General features: G+C 46.9%; 1 protein-coding gene across 1 annotated transcript in view; it reads right to left on the bottom strand.

The window, feature by feature from the left end:
* RRAS (RAS related) overlaps positions 1-17,981 on the bottom strand; it is a 78,193-nt gene extending 60,212 nt beyond the window's left edge. The window contains exon 1 of the mRNA XM_088462588.1: positions 17,749-17,981. Coding sequence (XP_088318714.1) covers positions 17,749-17,850 — 102 coding nt within the window. The 5' untranslated portion in view covers positions 17,851-17,981. The remainder of the gene's footprint in view (positions 1-17,748) is intronic.
* Positions 17,982-18,273: the final 292 nt, after the last annotated feature.

Below are 18,273 nucleotides of genomic sequence, written 5' to 3'. Positions count from 1 at the left end.
GGGTGTTTATCTATATATGGTCGGACAGAGCTAGTGTTTCTCCTTCTGTGAGATTGAATAATATTTATACATATAGTCACATTGCATATTACCCACGCGTGTTGGGCATCTTCCCCTATGATTAAAGCTGCCCATCCACTAGCAGACCTCAAAACGACTGCACGATTACGACATTGTAATCATGCAGTCGTTTGTCAGTCTGTGATGGGCCTACACTGAACGAGCAGTCATTCAGTGTAGGAACATCAATCATCTGGATCCAAGGGGTTCTGAACAAAGTCCCTACATACAGTATTCAGCCCAAAATAGGGGTTTTGCACAACTTTTCACCTGTTCCGAGATTAAAACTTTTTGTTGTTTTTTGTCTATGGAGAATTTGCACATGCGAAAACTCCGGCAATAGGATTGCACAATACACATTTTGTGCGAAAAGTTCGTACCGGCAAAGACTTTTTACCAAACTGCGGCTTTTCGCATCTAATTGGATATGGCCCTTAATATAACAAGAGATATGGTAAGAACTTACCTTTGTTATCTCTGTTTCTACGAAGTCCATAGGGTCCACAGGGTTGACCTTGGGGTATAGCTGGATCTGGATCCATGGGCACCACGCAGTTAAAAGCTTTGCTGCTCCCAGGATGCACTTGGGTCCGTCCTCCTCTATACCCCGCCCCGGCCACAGGCACCTCAGTTGGTAAGCAGCTAAGGCCGGAGGAGGAGACTAAACAGAGAGAAGGAAGACTGGAACACACAAGAAACCATACTCACAGAAATGGGAGACGGAAAACCGGTGACCAGCCACACAGCCCATTTGAAGCCAGGTGCGTCAGGGTGGGCGCCCTGTGGACCCTATGGACTTCGTAGAAACAGAGATAACAAAGGTAAGTTCTTACCATATCTCTTGTTTTCTACTTCAGGGTCCATAGGGGGTCCACAGGGTTGAACTTGGGGATGTCCCAAAGCAGTTCAACTAAGGGCGGGGACGCTCCTGTGCTGAAAGGAGTACCCGGCGCCCGAAGGATGCATCCTGAGAGGCGAAGGTGTCAAACGCATAGAACCTCAAAAACGTTTGAATTGAAGACCAAGTGGCCGCCTTACACAGCTGAACAGCGGAGGCGCCACGTCTAGCAGCCCAAGAGGGACCCACAGAACGAGTGGAATGAGCCTTAACAGAGGCTGGCACAGGTAAACCCTCGTGTGCATAAGCCTCACAAATAACGGAACGAAGCCAACGGGCTAACGTTTGCTTGTTGGCAGGCCAACCCCTCTTGTGAAAACCGAAGAGGACAAACAAAGAATCCGACTTCCTAACCGAAGCAGTCCGATCCACATAGATTCTAAGTGCCCAGACTACATCTAAGGAAGCCTCACCAGCTGAAAGATCAGGCGACTGAAAAGCTGGCACAACAAGTTCCTGATTAATGTGGAACTTCGAGACCACTTTGGGCAAAAACTCTGGACGAGTGCGGAGCACCGCTCTGTCCTGATGAAAAATCAGAAAAGGAGGGCGACAGGAAAGCGCCCCCAACTCTGACACCCTCCTGGCAGAAGCAATTGCTAGGAGAAAAACGGTCTTGAACGTCAGCCACTTGAGGTCCACCGCCTCAAGAGGCTCAAAAAGATGACCGTGCAAGACCCGTAGCACCACCGCCAAGTCCCAAGGAGCCACAGGAGGCACGAAGGGAGGCTGTATCCGGAGAACACCCTGGAAAAAGGTGTGAACATCCGGTAGTGTAGCAATCCGTCGCTGAAACCACACGGACAATGCAGACACATGAACCTTCAGAGAGGCCAGGCGTAAGCCGAGGTCCAAACCTGATTGAAGGAACTCCAAGATTCTGGAAACCCGGAACACCTGAGGATCATAGTTTCTGGATTCACACCACTGAAAGTAAGTGCGCCACACCCTGTGGTAAATACGTGCGGAGGCAGGCTTGCGTGCCCTAAGCATGGTACCAATGACTGAACTGGAGAAACCCCTAGACCTCAAGACGGCTGTCTCAAGAGCCACGCCGTCAAAGACAGCCGACCCAGACCCGGGTAAAGGCAGGGCCCTTGAGACAACAGGTCCCGACGCTGAGGAAGAAGGTACGGAGCGTCGATGGAGAGACACCTCAGATCGGAGTACCAAGGACGTCTGGGCCACGCCGGAGCAACCAGCACGAGCGTGCCGCCGTCCTGCTTGAATTTCCGCAGAACCCGAGGAAGTAAGGATATCGGAGGAAACAGATACGCCAGGTGAAACGTCCATTTCACCGACAGCGCGTCTACCAGACTGGCGCCTGCGTCTCTTGTCCTTGACCCGTAAACGGGCAACTTGTGATTGTGACGGGAGGCCATCAAGTCCAGCTCCGGCAGCCCCCACCTGTCCACGAGTAGCTGAAACACCTCTGGGTGAAGCGACCATTCCCCGGGATGCACGTCGTGACGGCTGAGGAAGTCCGCCTCCCAATTGAGGACTCCGGGAATGAAGACTGCCGAGATCGCTGGAATGTGACACTCCGCCCAAGCAAGGATGCGAGACACCTCAGACATTGCTGCCCGACTTCGAGTTCCTCCTTGGTGGTTGATATACGCCACCGTGGTGGCGTTGTCGGACTGCACCTGAACCGGCCGTCCGTAAAGAGCGGGACCGGACGACTGCAGGGCCCGATAAACCGCCCGCAGTTCCAGAATGTTGATGGGAAGAAGAGCTTCTTCCGCAGACCAACGACCCTGAAGTGACAACGAGCCGGTCACTGCCCCCCAACCCCGAAGACTGGCATCCGTCGTGAGCAGGACCCAGTCCGGGATCCAAAAGGGACGCCCCTCGATCAGATGAGCTGTCTGAAGCCACCAAGCCAAAGACTGCCGAACCTCCGGGGACAACACCAGCAACTGAGAGCGGATCCGGTGAGGTAACCCGTTCCATTCCGATAGAATCAGCCCCTGTAGAGGCCGGGAATGGAACTGGGCAAATTCCACCATGTTGAATGTTGACACCATGGAGCCCAAAACCCTCATAGCCTAATGGACCGACAGGCGGCAACTGCTCAGGCAACTGTGTATCCTCAGCTGCAGGGAGGAGACCTTCTCCGGGGTCAGGAAGATCCTTTGCTGCCGAGAATCCAGCAGGGCTCCCAAATGAACCATCCGCTGAGATGGAATCAGGGAGGACTTTTTCCAATTTATCAGCCACCCGTGCGCTTGCAGGCAAGCGACCGTCAAGTGGAGATGATGAAGCAGTACCTCCGGGGAACTCGCCAGCAACAGGAGGTCGTCCAGATACGGTAGTAGCCGTACATTCTGGTTCCGAAGATGTGCGGCCATGACCGCCATAATCTTCGTGAACACCCTCGGTGCCGTGGAGAGACCAAAGGGTAGCGCCCGGAACTGGTAATGGTGTTGAAGGATAGCGAACCTCAGATACCGCTGGTGCGAAGGTGCTATCGGAACATGGAGGTAGGCGTCCTGGATATCCAGGGACACCATGTAATCCCCCGGTTCCATCGCCAGAATGATGGAACGTAACGTTTCCATCCTGAACTTGGGAACTCTGAGGAATTTGTTCAGAGACTTCAAGTTGAGGATAGGGCGATGAGAACCATTGGGTTTCCGCACCAGAAACAGAGAAGAATAGAACCCCGTCCCTCGTTGTAATTGAGGAACGGGAACAATGACCCCTGCTGTCAGCAAGGACTCTATAGCTTCCTGAATCTGTAAAGACTTCGTTGTATCCTGAGAAGGACTCGTGCAGAAAAAACTGGTGGGGCGGTCTGTGCCGAAAAGACAGGGCGTACCCCTGGGAGACCACTTCTCGAACCCAGGCATCCGTGGTGGTATTGTGCCAGCACTGGGCAAATAGAAGTCGGCCTCCCACTCTGGAGTCCCCCAGAGGGAGGCCCGTCCCATCAGGCAGAAGGTTTATCTTCCTGCTTGGAAGAAGGGCGCCTGGCACTCCAGGGCTGCTTCTTGGGCTTAGAAGCGGCCTTGGTCGTCGACTGCCTCGGGAAGGACTGACCTTTTGCCTTGCCCTGAACCCGAAAGGACCGAAAAGCAGAGCTCCGTACCTTGGTAGGAGCAGAAGCCGAAGGGAGGAAGGCTGATTTAGACTTAGCCAGAGTGTCCACAATTTTGTCCAAGTCTGGACCAAAAAGAAACTCCCCATTAAAAGGTAAGGCCTCCAGTCCCTTTTTGGAGTCAGCGTCAGCTCTCCAAGACCTCAGCCACAAAGACCGACGCGCGACACAGCTGCAGCCGACACCCGAGAGGTTAGCAGGCTTGCGTCTAACGATGCCTCCCCAATGTAGGAAGCGCATCCCTCATTTGACCTATCAACGCTCTCTGGATCTCCGGAGCATCTTCCGGAAAGGTATCCTCCAAAGCATTGGCCCAGCTCTCGATGGCCTTAGCCACCCAAGAGATGGACATGGACGGACGGGCCACCGCCCCCGAGAGAGAGTAAATAGACTTCAAACAAGTCTCCACCTTCCTGTCCGTGGGATCCTTCAGGGAGGAGATCGACGGCAAAGGCAGCGTAGCGCTTTTAATTAAGCGGGTAACGTGGGAATCCACCGCTGGAGGAGTTTCCCACTTCCTGCAATGAGCCTCCGGAAACGGATAGTTCGAAGCCAACCGCTTCTGCGGTTGGAACCTCTTGCTGGGCAACTGCCAGGCCCCTGCCATATGATCAGTCAATTGATCGGACAGGGGAAAAACCGTCGAAGCTACCTTGGCCTTTTTAAAATTTGGGTATTTTGACCTGGGGGCGGGCACATCCTCCTCAATGTGAAGGATGGCCCGCACCGCCCTAACCAATGCCGGCACATTAATGGAAGACTTAGCCTCCATCTCCTGGGCCCCGGCATCCGAGTCAGAGTCTTCATGGATCTCCCCGTCATCCGAAGACACGTCCGTGTCCGTGAACTGAGCCGCCGGTGAAGCCGGAACGGAACGCTTGGACGGCCGTGGGGGCAAATCACTGTACAACATATGTTGAAAAGCCGAAGACGAAGCCGCCAGACTCTGAACAGAGCTGGAGAGGACGTCCACCCAAGGCGGGGGTACTGCTTGAGGATACCCTTGAAAAGGTACCATCGACTGCTGTGGCACCGTGGGGGTTTGCACGTATACCGGCAAACCCGCATAAGGACCCACAGTCTGAGACCCGGGAGGAGACTGCACCAGATGAGTCACACCCGGGGAACGGGGCATGGTAGGCTGGGGCAACGCCCTAGAAGGGGCCGCAGTCGGGACCGCAAGTCGGTCCGCGATTGACGCCAGCACTTGCGTAAACATTGCCCACGGAGGATCCTGCGCCACCAGGGGTTTAGAGGGTCCAGGTACCAACTGGCACCGCCCGCACAGACCGTCCTCAGACAATTCTGCCCCGTCAACCCCTGCCGAACAGCGTCGGCAGGAAAACAACACAGGAGCCTCGGAGCGCTCATTCCCCTCATCAGACATGACACAAACTTTTTTGCAAAAAAAGTGTCTCACCGAAACGAGGTAAGGCGTATAACACCCACGCACTCCCAAGTATGCAACCCAAACAGCCCACAATATGGTACTGAGGAGCACACCGCAGTATGTGACGGACCTCACAAATACGTAGATTTATATAAGTGAGGTACACAGAAAGAACACCCCTCCCCCACGCACCTGAGGGCCGTAGGAGAAGGAAAGGGATAGGTAAAAAGCTGACAGTAAGTAGAAAATAAGCACAGACAGCAGCACTAGCAAAAGTCACATACCATGCAGGAAGATATACTCACTGCACCTTCCGCTACAATCAACCTCCCAGATTCAGTGTCTGGGAGGGCTATAGCACTGCGAACACTGTCCTTTGCAGGGGGAGAGGTACGCAGGGGGACTGGTCCACTGGAAGCCGGCCTGGGAGCTCTGCGATGCTGCCTGAGGAAGATGGCCGCCGGAGAGCTCTGAGGAGGAGTGGCCAGGAGATTACAGCCCAGCGACGCCAGCACACATGAGAGAAGGCGCGCTGGGCTGAGGGGAGGAGCGCTGAAGCAGGGAAGGCTGCCTCCCCTGCTAGTACTAAACCCCCGGGGAAGCCGGTTCCCCGCCAGTACTTACACCCCGGGGGCCAGCGGACACGCGGGGTATTCCTGAAGAGGGGGAGCCCGCCGCCGCTACTAGCGCCGCCGGTCTGTCCCCAGAGACCGGCGGCATGAAGACTGCATTATCCCTGCGTGCAGCGCTGACAGCGCTGCACGCGGCTTACCTGGCCCCTTCAGTCCGGCAGCAGTCCTTGGGTGGTCCCGGAGCCACGCTAGCACTGACTCCGGGGTCCCGCTGCGATCCCCGGATCAGTACCGGCGTCGCAGCGCCAGCGGGGCTGTTGGAGCGGCAGCATAGACGTCCAGATGGACAGTCTGATGCTGCCGCTCTGAAGACAGTAAAAATAAAATAATAAAATCTTCTTCTTTTCTTTTTAAAAAAAAAATAAAAAAAAATAAAGAATAAAGCTTAGGGGCTGCTTATGCAGCCCCACTGCGCAGGGTGACCCGACTCCGGCCGGGCACCAACTAAAACTGAGGTGCCTGTGGCCGGGGCGGGGTATAGAGGAGGACGGACCCAAGTGCATCCTGGGAGCAGCAAAGCTTTTAACTGCGTGGTGCCCGTGGATCCAGATCCAGCTATACCCCAAGGTCAACCCTGTGGACCCCCTATGGACCCTGAAGTAGAAATACGCTTATCTGTTCTAAGGTGCATTTAGAACTGCAAAACACTCATATTGACATTAAACAAAATTATTAAACGGAAGGCAAATGAGGCATTTCTGTAGCTATGTGTAGCTGTACTAAATGCTGGTATTATGTGATGTTAATCGATATAAGGCATGAACTCACTGATAAGAAACTTGATGCATTGTGGGTATTCATGAGCGTTACAGGTGCGGAAGAGTCGGAATAAACGCATTTTAAATCAAGGTCAAGCTGCAAATCCTAGAAACAAGTTCCATTATATGAATAGTTACAGCAGGCCTCAACAAGTCTATACAAAACTAAGAGCCAGGGCCAAAAGATAAGAGCCAGCAATTTTGTGGAGAAAAATGTGCAGTATACGTGTGTAAGAGATTAGGGGTATTATGCTAAATATATTGTACCAAAATACATGAACTGTTTACCCAGCTTGTGCCCAACATAACACTGGTGCACCCCCACAGCAGTATCATTATACTAGTGCCCAAACTCTGACCATCCACAATGTACAGTACCTGTGCCTCCACATACCAGCATATGCCCCAGAGAACACCTACAAGACTTACAGCATACCAGTGTATTCACATGCCAACCTGTACCCTCACATACATTCCAGGGCCCCCATATTGCATGCCAGCCTATGCTCCCACAGAATTCCAGCACCAGTGACTCCATGCAGGATGTGTATGCAGTGTCCCCAAACACAAGACAATTTAGTCAGTAAGCCCCCTCTACGATGTTAATACTGTAACTGGCAGATGCTCATAGCCGACGAGTCCCTGAGTACACGTTTCCATAGGATTGTGATGAAGTTGAATATTTTGCTAGCACAAACGTAGTTATGGAATTATATTTACAGACGAACCACACACATTACTATGAAGTTAGATTAGACAAATGGTGGATGATTGAAGCCACAAAACACTATGCAAATATTTATTATTTTTGGTGGGTGAGGGGAGCGGTTGAAGCCTAGTTCTTATCCATATTTTTACAGTAAGTTTAAATGTTAGCCAGTCTGTTTTGTGTACATACTGTACATATGGCATTAATACTGCCATGCAGCTGGTACCATGTACAACATGGGTAAAACCGAGAGCAGGCATATTTCTTTTCTGTTACAGATATCTTACACACGCACACGCACTAGAGATGTGTGCGGACCACCCTGAAATGTTTTTGGTAAAACCACCCTCAAGAATTCTGGTTCGGTTTCGTTTTTCTATAAAAATTTCTAAAAAACAGCTACAATCATGTGACTTGGACATATTTTTGCTCCTATCGTAACATTCATTTCCAGTCAATTTTGACCACCTCACAAGGGTGGACTTAAATGCAATCTATAATAAGCAAGATTCGGTCTTTAGATCAGAATTCCGAACTTGGCGGGAAGACCCGAGTCGGAACCCAAAAAGTGATCAGAGCTGAGAATTGGAGCCCCAAAGTTCGGGTGTGTTTGATTTTCAGCACAACCGAACTGCTCATCTCTAATATATACACACACACACACCGATCAGCCATTAGATTAAAACCACCTGCTTAATATTGTGTAGAGCCAAAAGAGCTGTGAACGGTTGAGGTATAGACTCCAAAAGACCTCTGTAGGTGTCCTGTAAGTTGGTATGTGGGGTCTCCACAGCTCAGACTTGTTTTTCCAGGGATGCTCGATCGGAAGTGAAGAACTTGGACTCTTTGTCATGTTCCTCAAACCATTCCTGAACAATTTTTGCAGTATGGCCAGGCGTATTATCATGCTGAAGAGGCCACTGCCATCAGGGAATACCACTACGTTGAAGGTGTGTACAATGTCTAGATAAGTTGCGCGTGTCAAAAGTAACATCCACACCAATGCCAGGACCCAAGGTTTCTCAGGAGAACATTGTACAGAGCCTCCGCCGACTGCCTTCCCACAGTGCATCCTGGTACCATCTCTTCCCTAGGTAAAGGAACACGTTATTTTTTTAGACCGGGCCACCGTTGCTCCATGGTCCAGTTCTGACGCTCACATGCCTACTGTATGTGCTTTTAGCAGTGGACAAGGGTCAGCATGGGCACTCCGTCGGGTCTACGGCTAATCAGCACCATAAGCAATAAGCTGCAATGCACTGAGTGTTTCGACACCTTTCTATCATAACAAAATAACCTTTAGCAGATGCCAAAGCAACAAGTAATTCCTTCGGGTTTTTTATAAGAGATATAATTGCATATGGGTTTTTGTTAAGTGTGTCTTTCACGCACACGCTCTAGATGTGATTTTTAACATCCACTAGCTATTTGTTGGAACCTTTTTCTAGGTACTTCTATAGGAACCACTTCTGCACTATTATTTATTCTAGACCATTATCATTATACACTTCTACAGACGCACTTTATTTTGATGTTTTTGTGCCCTATCCGTGTGTGTGTGTGTAATATTATATATATATTATATATATATACACACATATATAAAATCATCTCTCTCTCTCTCGTCGCATAGTGTCACTTCATATACACCTTTCCCTATCTATAAGGTCACTACTACTAACACCATTTAGTTGGTTATGATGGAATCTGTATGTAATGCCAGCTGTCGGGATGCCTACTATCAAAATACCGACAGCGGCATCCTCATGGTTGGTATCCCGACAGGGGTCGGGTCAGTATACTTACCCTCACCCCTCCTCCCCCCAACCCTACCTCGTTTGGGCAGCCATGCTTCTGCATTCCGGCATCAGGATTAAGATAGGCGGTGGTATTTCTACACCTATCTTAAATTCCTTGTCGGGATTCCCCCGTTGGGGTTTAAACCGGCGGCATCACGGCCGCCTGTCTCACAACTACATTCCGTCACTATGGCTTATTTCACATTCACAGGCATAACCCTTTACTCACATTTTATGTTCACACAGATGGGAATACCCCCTACTCACGGTTTGTCACACATCGTATTCTAGTTATAATGCAAGCTACACACGTTTTATTTTCGGGATATATTTCTAGGTCCATAAGTAGTTTGAAAATATAATCAAACTATAATTTTTTTTTTTTTCTTCCCTGTACGAGGTACATCATGTACCTCGTACAGTGAAAATATAACGTACATCTGTGACCTTATTTGAGGGTGTTTATCTATATATGGTCGGACAGAGCTAGTGTTTCTCCTTCTGTGAGATTGAATAATATTTATACATATAGTCACATTGCATATTACCCACGCGTGTTGGGCATCTTCCCCTATGATTAAAGCTGCCCATCCACTAGCAGACCTCAAAACGACTGCACGATTACGACATTGTAATCATGCAGTCGTTTGTCAGTCTGTGATGGGCCTACACTGAACGAGCAGTCATTCAGTGTAGGAACATCAATCATCTGCAAACATGCTGAACCTGACGTTATCGTCAGGTTGACCAACATGTTTGCCCGATGATAGATGTCTAAACTACCAGCTGTAGCGCACATCGCTGGTCGTTTTAGACATATTTTAAACAATCTGCAAACAATTTTCAAAAACAATTATCGAACGATATCGTTATCGTTCAATTTAATCACCTAGTGGATGGGCACCTTTAAGAGCAAGGTCCTTTATAATCAATGGGAAGAAAGGGTAACCAATGATCCCTGGAAGGGCTGGATACATTGTAATGCACAGGAGGAAGGAAAAGCCCATATTGTGTGCAAGCAAAGTCTTGCGGATCGCTTTGCTATTCTGGACATACTAATGATTTATACAAGATGTGATCAGGCTAAGGCTGGGTACACACGTAAAGATTTTCTGTCCAACCATCCAACTAGTTGATTGGAATGAAAATCTGGTAACGTATGGGAGTAAATGATGATCAGCAATTTGCTCCTAAGTACCAGAAAACAGATGAAAAAGGTAGTCAGACAAGTTTGTTAAATATATGATCGAAACAATTTGTTAAAACAACAGTTTTTGTCCATTTTCCGGCGTTTGGGAGCGAATTGCTGATTGTCATTTGCTTTCATACCTTACCAGATTTTCATTCCAACCAATCAACTAGCTGGATGGTTGGACAGAAAATCTTTACGTGTGTATGCAGCTTAACTGTTACATCCCAGACATCTATTATCCTACTTTTATACTAATGATATACATCCCCCAGGCTCAACAGGAGTATTGTGATTTAATGTTTACATCTGGTTTAATTAGCATGAGTAGGAGGAGACTCAGGGGTCTATTTACTAAGCTGTGTTAGGAGACAGAGTGAACAGTGATAAGGTACCAGCCAATCAGCTCCTAACTGCCATTTTTCAAACACAGCCTGTGGCTGGTACCTTATCACTGTTCACTTTATCTCCTAACACAGCTTAGTAAATAGACCCCTCCGAGCGGTTGGCTGACTATTCCTGTCTCAAGCAAAATCTCCAATGATTGACCACATGCTACAGAGTATGATTGGTTGGAATCCTTGTCCATCAATCCAGCTACTCCGTGATTGGACGCATACCGCTACTTGACAGGGGCACCCGCAGTCTACGTCAGGCTGACAGGTGATCAAGAACATATGATCAATACTTGATGAATATCCTGGATAGGTTTCTGTGGAACACAGGAGTTATAAATTGGTTATTTACACAAGTCTCCTAGGCTGTAGGTCCCATTTAGGTGTTCATTAAAATTATAATTTTCGCCATAACATACTGCAGATTAATACTTCCATTTGTTTGTAATTGTCTCTAATTTAAATTCAGCAGGGCAGACTCACAATTCAGAGTCTGATTACCCCATTAATTATTTATTTTTAAAAAAAAGAAGGGTTAATAAAGATATGTTTTAATTTTTACAAATATCTTGCCTGATTTGACTAGTCACAATTTCTGATTAATGAGTGTCACACAAAAGGAATTACTTGTTGCTTTGGCATCTGCTAAAGGTTATTTTGTTGAGAAGTAGTCATACTTAATTCCTGGGAGCACCCCCAACTTTTCTATGTGGACGGTGTATCAATTATGTACTAAGTTGGTCTATATATACACACACATTATTGATTTTCTCCTATGCAGGCTCACTTTATACCTTTGTCAGACACCTTTCTATCATAGAGAGCATTAACTTTTTCAGCAATGTGTGCTACAGTAGCTGTTCTATGGGATCAGACTGGGTGGGCTAGCCTTTCCTCCCCGAGCATCAATGAGCCTTGGGTGCCCATGACCCTGTTCATAGATTGTCCTTACTTGGACCATTTTTGGTAGGTTCTAACCACTACCGACCGGGAACATCCCAGAAGACCGGCCGTTTTGGAGATACTCTGACCCAGTCATCTAGCCATCACAATTTGGCCATTGTCAAAGTTGCTCAGAGCCTTACGCTTGCCCACTGTTCCTGCTTCCAACACATCAACTTCAATAGCTGCAATAACTGACTGTTCACTTGCTGCTTGATATATCCCACGCCTTGACAGGTGCCATTGTAATGAGATAATCAATGTTATTCACATCAGTCTTAATGGTATGGCTGATTGGTAAATACATTTTTAACAAACACATATAAACATGTTTGTGTGATGACCTAATTGCAGCTGTGGCACACGCACATCAAATCTAGCTAGCTCACATTAGGTGTGACGCGTGTCGCAGCGACCGGGAAGGGGGTGGGGTAGTATAAAGGAGCAGGAGGGGATGGAAGAGCTGACAGATGCTGGGTCCATTTAGTATACACACACACAGAAATAAATACACACACACACACACACACACATACACATACACACACACATACACACAAACACACAGTACATGGGTCATCACATGATAGCTAAGGAACGTACTAGAGCCTTACACATTTGGGAATAAGTTTGCGGTTGGGAATAGTCGAAGAATCTTACCTTAGGCTATGAAACATTAGACAGTGACATCATTATCAGCCACACGGTGAATGAGTCAGTGTACAATTATAATTGTTTAAATTAGCATACGTCCCTAAAAACCCAGTAAACCTAATTTAAACCCCTAATCTGTAACACACGTGGATACTTCTATATAAACACACACAATGGGGGAGATTGAATTCAACGTGATTTTAAATATCCCCAGGAAGTAGGTTCCAGATCTATTCAACTGACCCGATTAGAGGATTTATTTTCGCACCCTCCTAAGGTGCGAGCAGAAATCCGATTTAAGTGCTGACCACGATGCTTTTTTCCAGCTCAGCACAGCGCTAACAGACTCTCGGCCGGCACTTTGGTCGGAGAATGCAGGTTAACGTGACTAAACACCCATCTTAAGGCGTGGTAATCTGCATTCTCTGACTTAAGTGGTTCTAGTCAGACTTAACAGCACGGTCAATTGAATAGCTTCAGGACTCCTTCCCAGGGCTATTCAAAATCCTGCTGAATTGAAATCCCCCACAATGTGATCCATTTGCTGATGTACTGACAGTATTAGCACAGTTATTCGGAAGCTGGGCAGGTCCTTAGTCATAGATGCCTGGGGAATGCATTTTGAGGATAAGAAACTTTTGAATGGATTGATTTGGAATGAATCCTACAACTGGTGATATTAAATGGGAAAAAAAGGCAAAAAATAACCATCCAATCAATAACATCAACATCCAGTTTGACCACATATGTAAATTGAGGTTTATTGTAACTAAACAAAGGAGGTAAAAATGAAAGTTATATGCAGTGAAAGTATTTTTAAAAGCAGGGGTGAGAGAGGAGCAAGAAGATCGTGGGAGGTCTCAGGACAGAGGCACTGGTGATTTTACCAATTACAGGTGGAGGATGGGGCACTGCTCAAAAACGTAGACTAAAAAAAATGAAAATAATAAATAATAATAAAAACCAACTACGGCCGATTAACTAAGCAGATGATTGCTTTAATCATTCCAGTACAAACGTCATTAATGAAAGCAGATGGCTGGATTGGTATGTACACCAGGTTATTAAAGGACTCAGAGGTTTTGCACAAATAAGGCAATTTGACCCAGTTAAATAGCAGTGTTCAACCATTACATCAGCTCGCTAGGCTGCTCCCTCTTTATTTACTACCTTCCTTCACAGACCCTCCTGACTTTTGACCTCTCGTGTCACAACTTGACCACCAGCAATGTTCAGATCAAAGAAATCACTGATCAACACCATTACATGATTTCCTGGCATGTCACCTGAGCAATGTGAAAGGTCAGACAGGGCCACAATCTTTACAGTACAGCAAATATCCCAATCATATGCTTTCACAAGTTTGAATGATTGGAATCCAAGTTCTAACATTAAAAATTGCATATAGAACATTTGTAAAAATGCGGCCACTTTTCCCAAACAGTTTCCTGCATCGGCACGCCACTATTCAGGGCCTTTTAGCTCATCCACTACTACATCACAAGAACCACGGTCATAGGACCAATCATTATTAGACAGTCTGAGTTTAGCTTCACCGGTGGAACTGCGAGTAGTGAATCAAAATGGAGATGCCCCATAATTTAAACGTACCCATTTCCTCTATTAAAGTAGTTTAGGCGACTCTCGTTTTCATACTTTATTTGTTCTAATTTTCTAAATATCTATTCAAGATCAATTATTAGCATCTATGCTACTATTATTGTGTGGTGTACCACAATAATATCCCTGCATCAGCTCCCTCATATTTGGGTGTGCCACTATTTGGAAAATGGAGCAGTAACACAACATAAATACAAGTTATATCCTTTTCAGACAGAGAAAAGGTAATTTGCCAGGTCAACCCAGGTCCTTTTTCTGTTTGTAAAGGTCGACCCGGGTCAAAAGTCCCGGGACGTCAACCCTAGTCGCTACCAGGATTATTTTCGGGTCTGACCCAGGTAGCCTCCTGTGTGAAAGGCATGACACGGGTAGTGCCTAAAAGGAGCAGATTGGAGATGACGTCATCTCCAAGCACCCACTGAGAGACAGAAGACCCGGGTTACTGGAAGACCAGAGTCCGGTGTGAACGGGGACGACCCGGGAATAACACACACATATATATTTCCCCTCTATTTAGTTTGTACGACTATGTTCCTAAAAAGGCGTGGAAGCCGAACTAATCTGCAATTTGTATGCTGCTGGGAGTGCAGGGGATTTATTACAGCTCCCAGCACAATCTCTGCAAGGTAGCAGAGCTGAACAAGGTGGGGCACCCCAGATAAGAACAGTAGAAGTCTCTGGCTAGAGAAAAAATAAATCTGTTCTCTGGAAGGAACACAAAGCCCCTGCATAAACCCCCATCACAGACAGGAATGTGAGAGGAATCCATTCTGTTAGCTCAGTGCCTAAAAGTTCAGTCAAAACCACCCCATGCACAAGACAGATTACAGAAGTTCATGAAACTCTGCAATAGCGACATTACTGCAAATGTGACCGGGTAACCTGACACAGCAGCAACTATGGGCCTGATTCAGAGCCACTCGTAAGCGGCCGCTCGTTCGCTCCGAGCGATGTTTGCCCAACTGCGCATGCGTTCGGATCGTTATACGCATGCGCGAACCAGTCAGTGCGGACGAAATTCATGTGCTCGCAAAATAGCGAATGCCTGATAATTTGAGTGACAGAAAGAGGCGTATGTGGGTGGTAACAGGGGAAGGTGCTTGAAAACGGGGAGTGGAGATCCGATCACAGGCGTGCTTAAAGGTCAAAACGGGCGTTTTATGGGTGTGCATAATTAAAACAGCAGCGTCATTGACCACGTCACTGGGTTATTTTATAGCCAGAACTGCTCGCAAAATTGTGGTAGCAAAAACCAACCACAAGAATAGCGAGCAGCTCATACCTTGGTCGATGTACTCGATTAATCTAATAAATAGCGGACATGACGTAGGATGCGAGCGGCCAGGGGGCGTAGTTTCCCAAAAAACGACCGCAAGTTTTGTTAGCTCGTTCAGACCTAAAGGAGTGAACAGACCGCAAACAGCGAACGGTTCATTTGAATAGCCACCCCTATTTTCAGGACGAGCGAGCGCTAATTGCATCCGGCTCTGAATCAGGCCCTATATCATGACTTTCATACAAGTCATGCATGGATACATGCTTCTGTAATGGAAACAAAAGGCCAATTTGCATTCAAAGTATAATCAACACATTTGGTGCACACCTTAAGGGGCCTACTACACGGTACGATTTGCAAACAATCCAATCTCGTATGCGATTTCCCTTGAATTCCTGTACACTCCCGGACAAACGATATTGTGCCTACACATTGGAACGATAGTACAAACGATATAGATGGGTCTTTAACGACTGCAGATCATTAACAATATATATCGTTTGCAGCAAACAACCTCACAATGCTGCCACAAAATAGTGGAGAGGAGTGGCCAGGAAAAGTAACATCGCATATCATGCATACATATGGAACGATGAGACAAATAGTGTACGATAGGCCGATATCTTTCTGCGGGTTTAATTGATCAGCGACCACAAACACGACAGCGGGAGCGCACATCAGCAACGTTATGTCCACACACAGCACTTTTTAAATGATTTGTGGTTCCAACCGGTCGAAAACGGACAAATTGTTTAAAGAAATCGTACCCTATGTGGGGGTCTATAGACACTGGCAAGCAAAAACTCAATTCAAGAGGTAAAATTCTGGTTTTCATAGAAGGCCTTTGATATATCCGCAATAGTAACAAACACTAACATCCTAGTAAACATTGTTGATCAAAAACTAAAATAGGATTTCTGAGTACAATAAAAATAAAATGTGAGGCCATAAAATGAGTGCAAGTGACAGCACAATTCTCATTGTACAAACAAACAAAAATATAATAAAATAATATTGGCTGCAGCATTAAATGGGAAAAAAAATGAGGCAATTGAGCGAATTAAGGGTTAAAATGAGATTTAAAACAACATTAATCAGCAATGTGCAGATGTGCCCTATGGCTGTAGAAGTCTTATGCAATAATTGAATTACACAGAGGCTGAATCATGGAATAAAAGAGCCCCTTTGGCAGCAGGGATCAGCCGTCCCTGTGTTACACAGCAGCATAATGAGGAGTTAAAAATGACCCACCTTGTATTACACTTAACCCTCTGTGGATTACACGCAGAGCCCAGGTGCCCCCCATCCCCCCAATAGGGCCGTGGGTCTCTCACATTGTACATTTGCCACATTTTTTTTTTACTACCTAGGAGGCGTTTGTAGTAGTTTAATACTTAGCACCTGAGATACTTATGCCAAAGTCCCATAGGAGACTATGTTATTACTGTATTCTTCATACAGTGTTGCAATAAGAAAAAGGTATGCACCATTATTTACAGAAGGTTATTGTGAAAGTAGTACTTTGCAATCCTTTTAAGGAAAAACTCCTAAAGACATAGTACATGCAGAACTGGACCCATGGTCACACACATCCCCCCACTGTGGTAACTTCTCAGGCACAAATGTGGGCACACAGAGAACTAGGAGAGAGTGCTGTATACTAAACACACAAAGAGGAAACAAGAAACTGGCAGAACAGTGGTTTGACAGCTGTTGAACAGAGCTTGCAATCTACAGTACAGGCTTTCACTTATCACCCTACAAAGCAAAGCAGAACCAAACAAAAAAAAAAAAATATATATATATATATATATATATTATAATATTAGGAGGGGGGGGGGGGCATTTATCAAAGCTTGGAGAGATCATTTTCTCTCTCCCTGAGCTTTGATAAATAATGTAATGTAGACACGGCCAGGGTTATCACAATACGGTGATCGTTCCAATAAAACATATCACAGAATCCAGTCCTGTATAGATGGAACATAGCTCAATTATTAACTGTCTCGTTGCCAGACAAACTTCCAAAAGCTCACTTTTCGAGAATGAGGACTGTGTCGGGTGTGCTGACTGTGATTATCGATCGATCTGATAGATAGAATTAACACCGATCTGAGCGCACCGATTCCATCTGGGCTCCGCTGCTACAGCCCTCTACAGTTACACACCCTTCCCCAATGCTTTACAAGCCCCGCAGCTATAAAAAGTTTAGCAGCCAGGGAGAAGCTCTCCACCGTTCAGAACAATGGAGATGAGATGCCCAGAGAGGTGCCCGATGCCATCATCCCCCCCCCCCCCCCCCTATCCCCAGTATACGGGGGCTTACCTGGATGAACTGGATAGTTAGTGCACTTTTCCCCACACCGCCTCCTCCCACCACCACCAGCTTGTACTTCTCCACAGGTGTGGAAGAGTCCTTGGCACTCATGCTCAGCTCCGGCTGTGCAGATGATATTGCAATATAAGAGATATATAAAATCAAGCACTTCACACCAGCAGCAAACTTTCCATGGAGTCAGTTCCAGCAAAAAATATGGCTGCCCTGCCTTACTCCCAGGGCTCCTCCTAGGCCATGCTAATGAGCTCATGAATATTAATGAGGGGGCGACTTTACCGTACTCTGAATCTCTAAACTTAATTTCCCTATTTGGTGAGGGGCTGCAAGGCCATTATCCTGCCGTCTCACCACGGTCCTAGCTCCCCCTGCTACTCGGAGCATTGTATTTCTGCTGCTCTCACTGTAGTAGTCATATTATATACAGCAAGGGGGGGCTCCGTCCCCAGGTTCCTGCCCAGAGTAATCCTGATGTTCTCACTGTGAATTAGTGCTCTGTACACAGCTGGCTCCATA

Source organism: Taudactylus pleione, unplaced genomic scaffold, assembly GCF_031769625.1.
Source record: "Taudactylus pleione unplaced genomic scaffold, aTauple2 ptg000051l, whole genome shotgun sequence".
NCBI lineage: Eukaryota > Metazoa > Chordata > Amphibia > Anura > Myobatrachidae > Taudactylus > Taudactylus pleione.
Note: the sequence above shows the minus strand (reverse complement) of the source record. Positions and strands in the feature narration are given on the sequence as shown.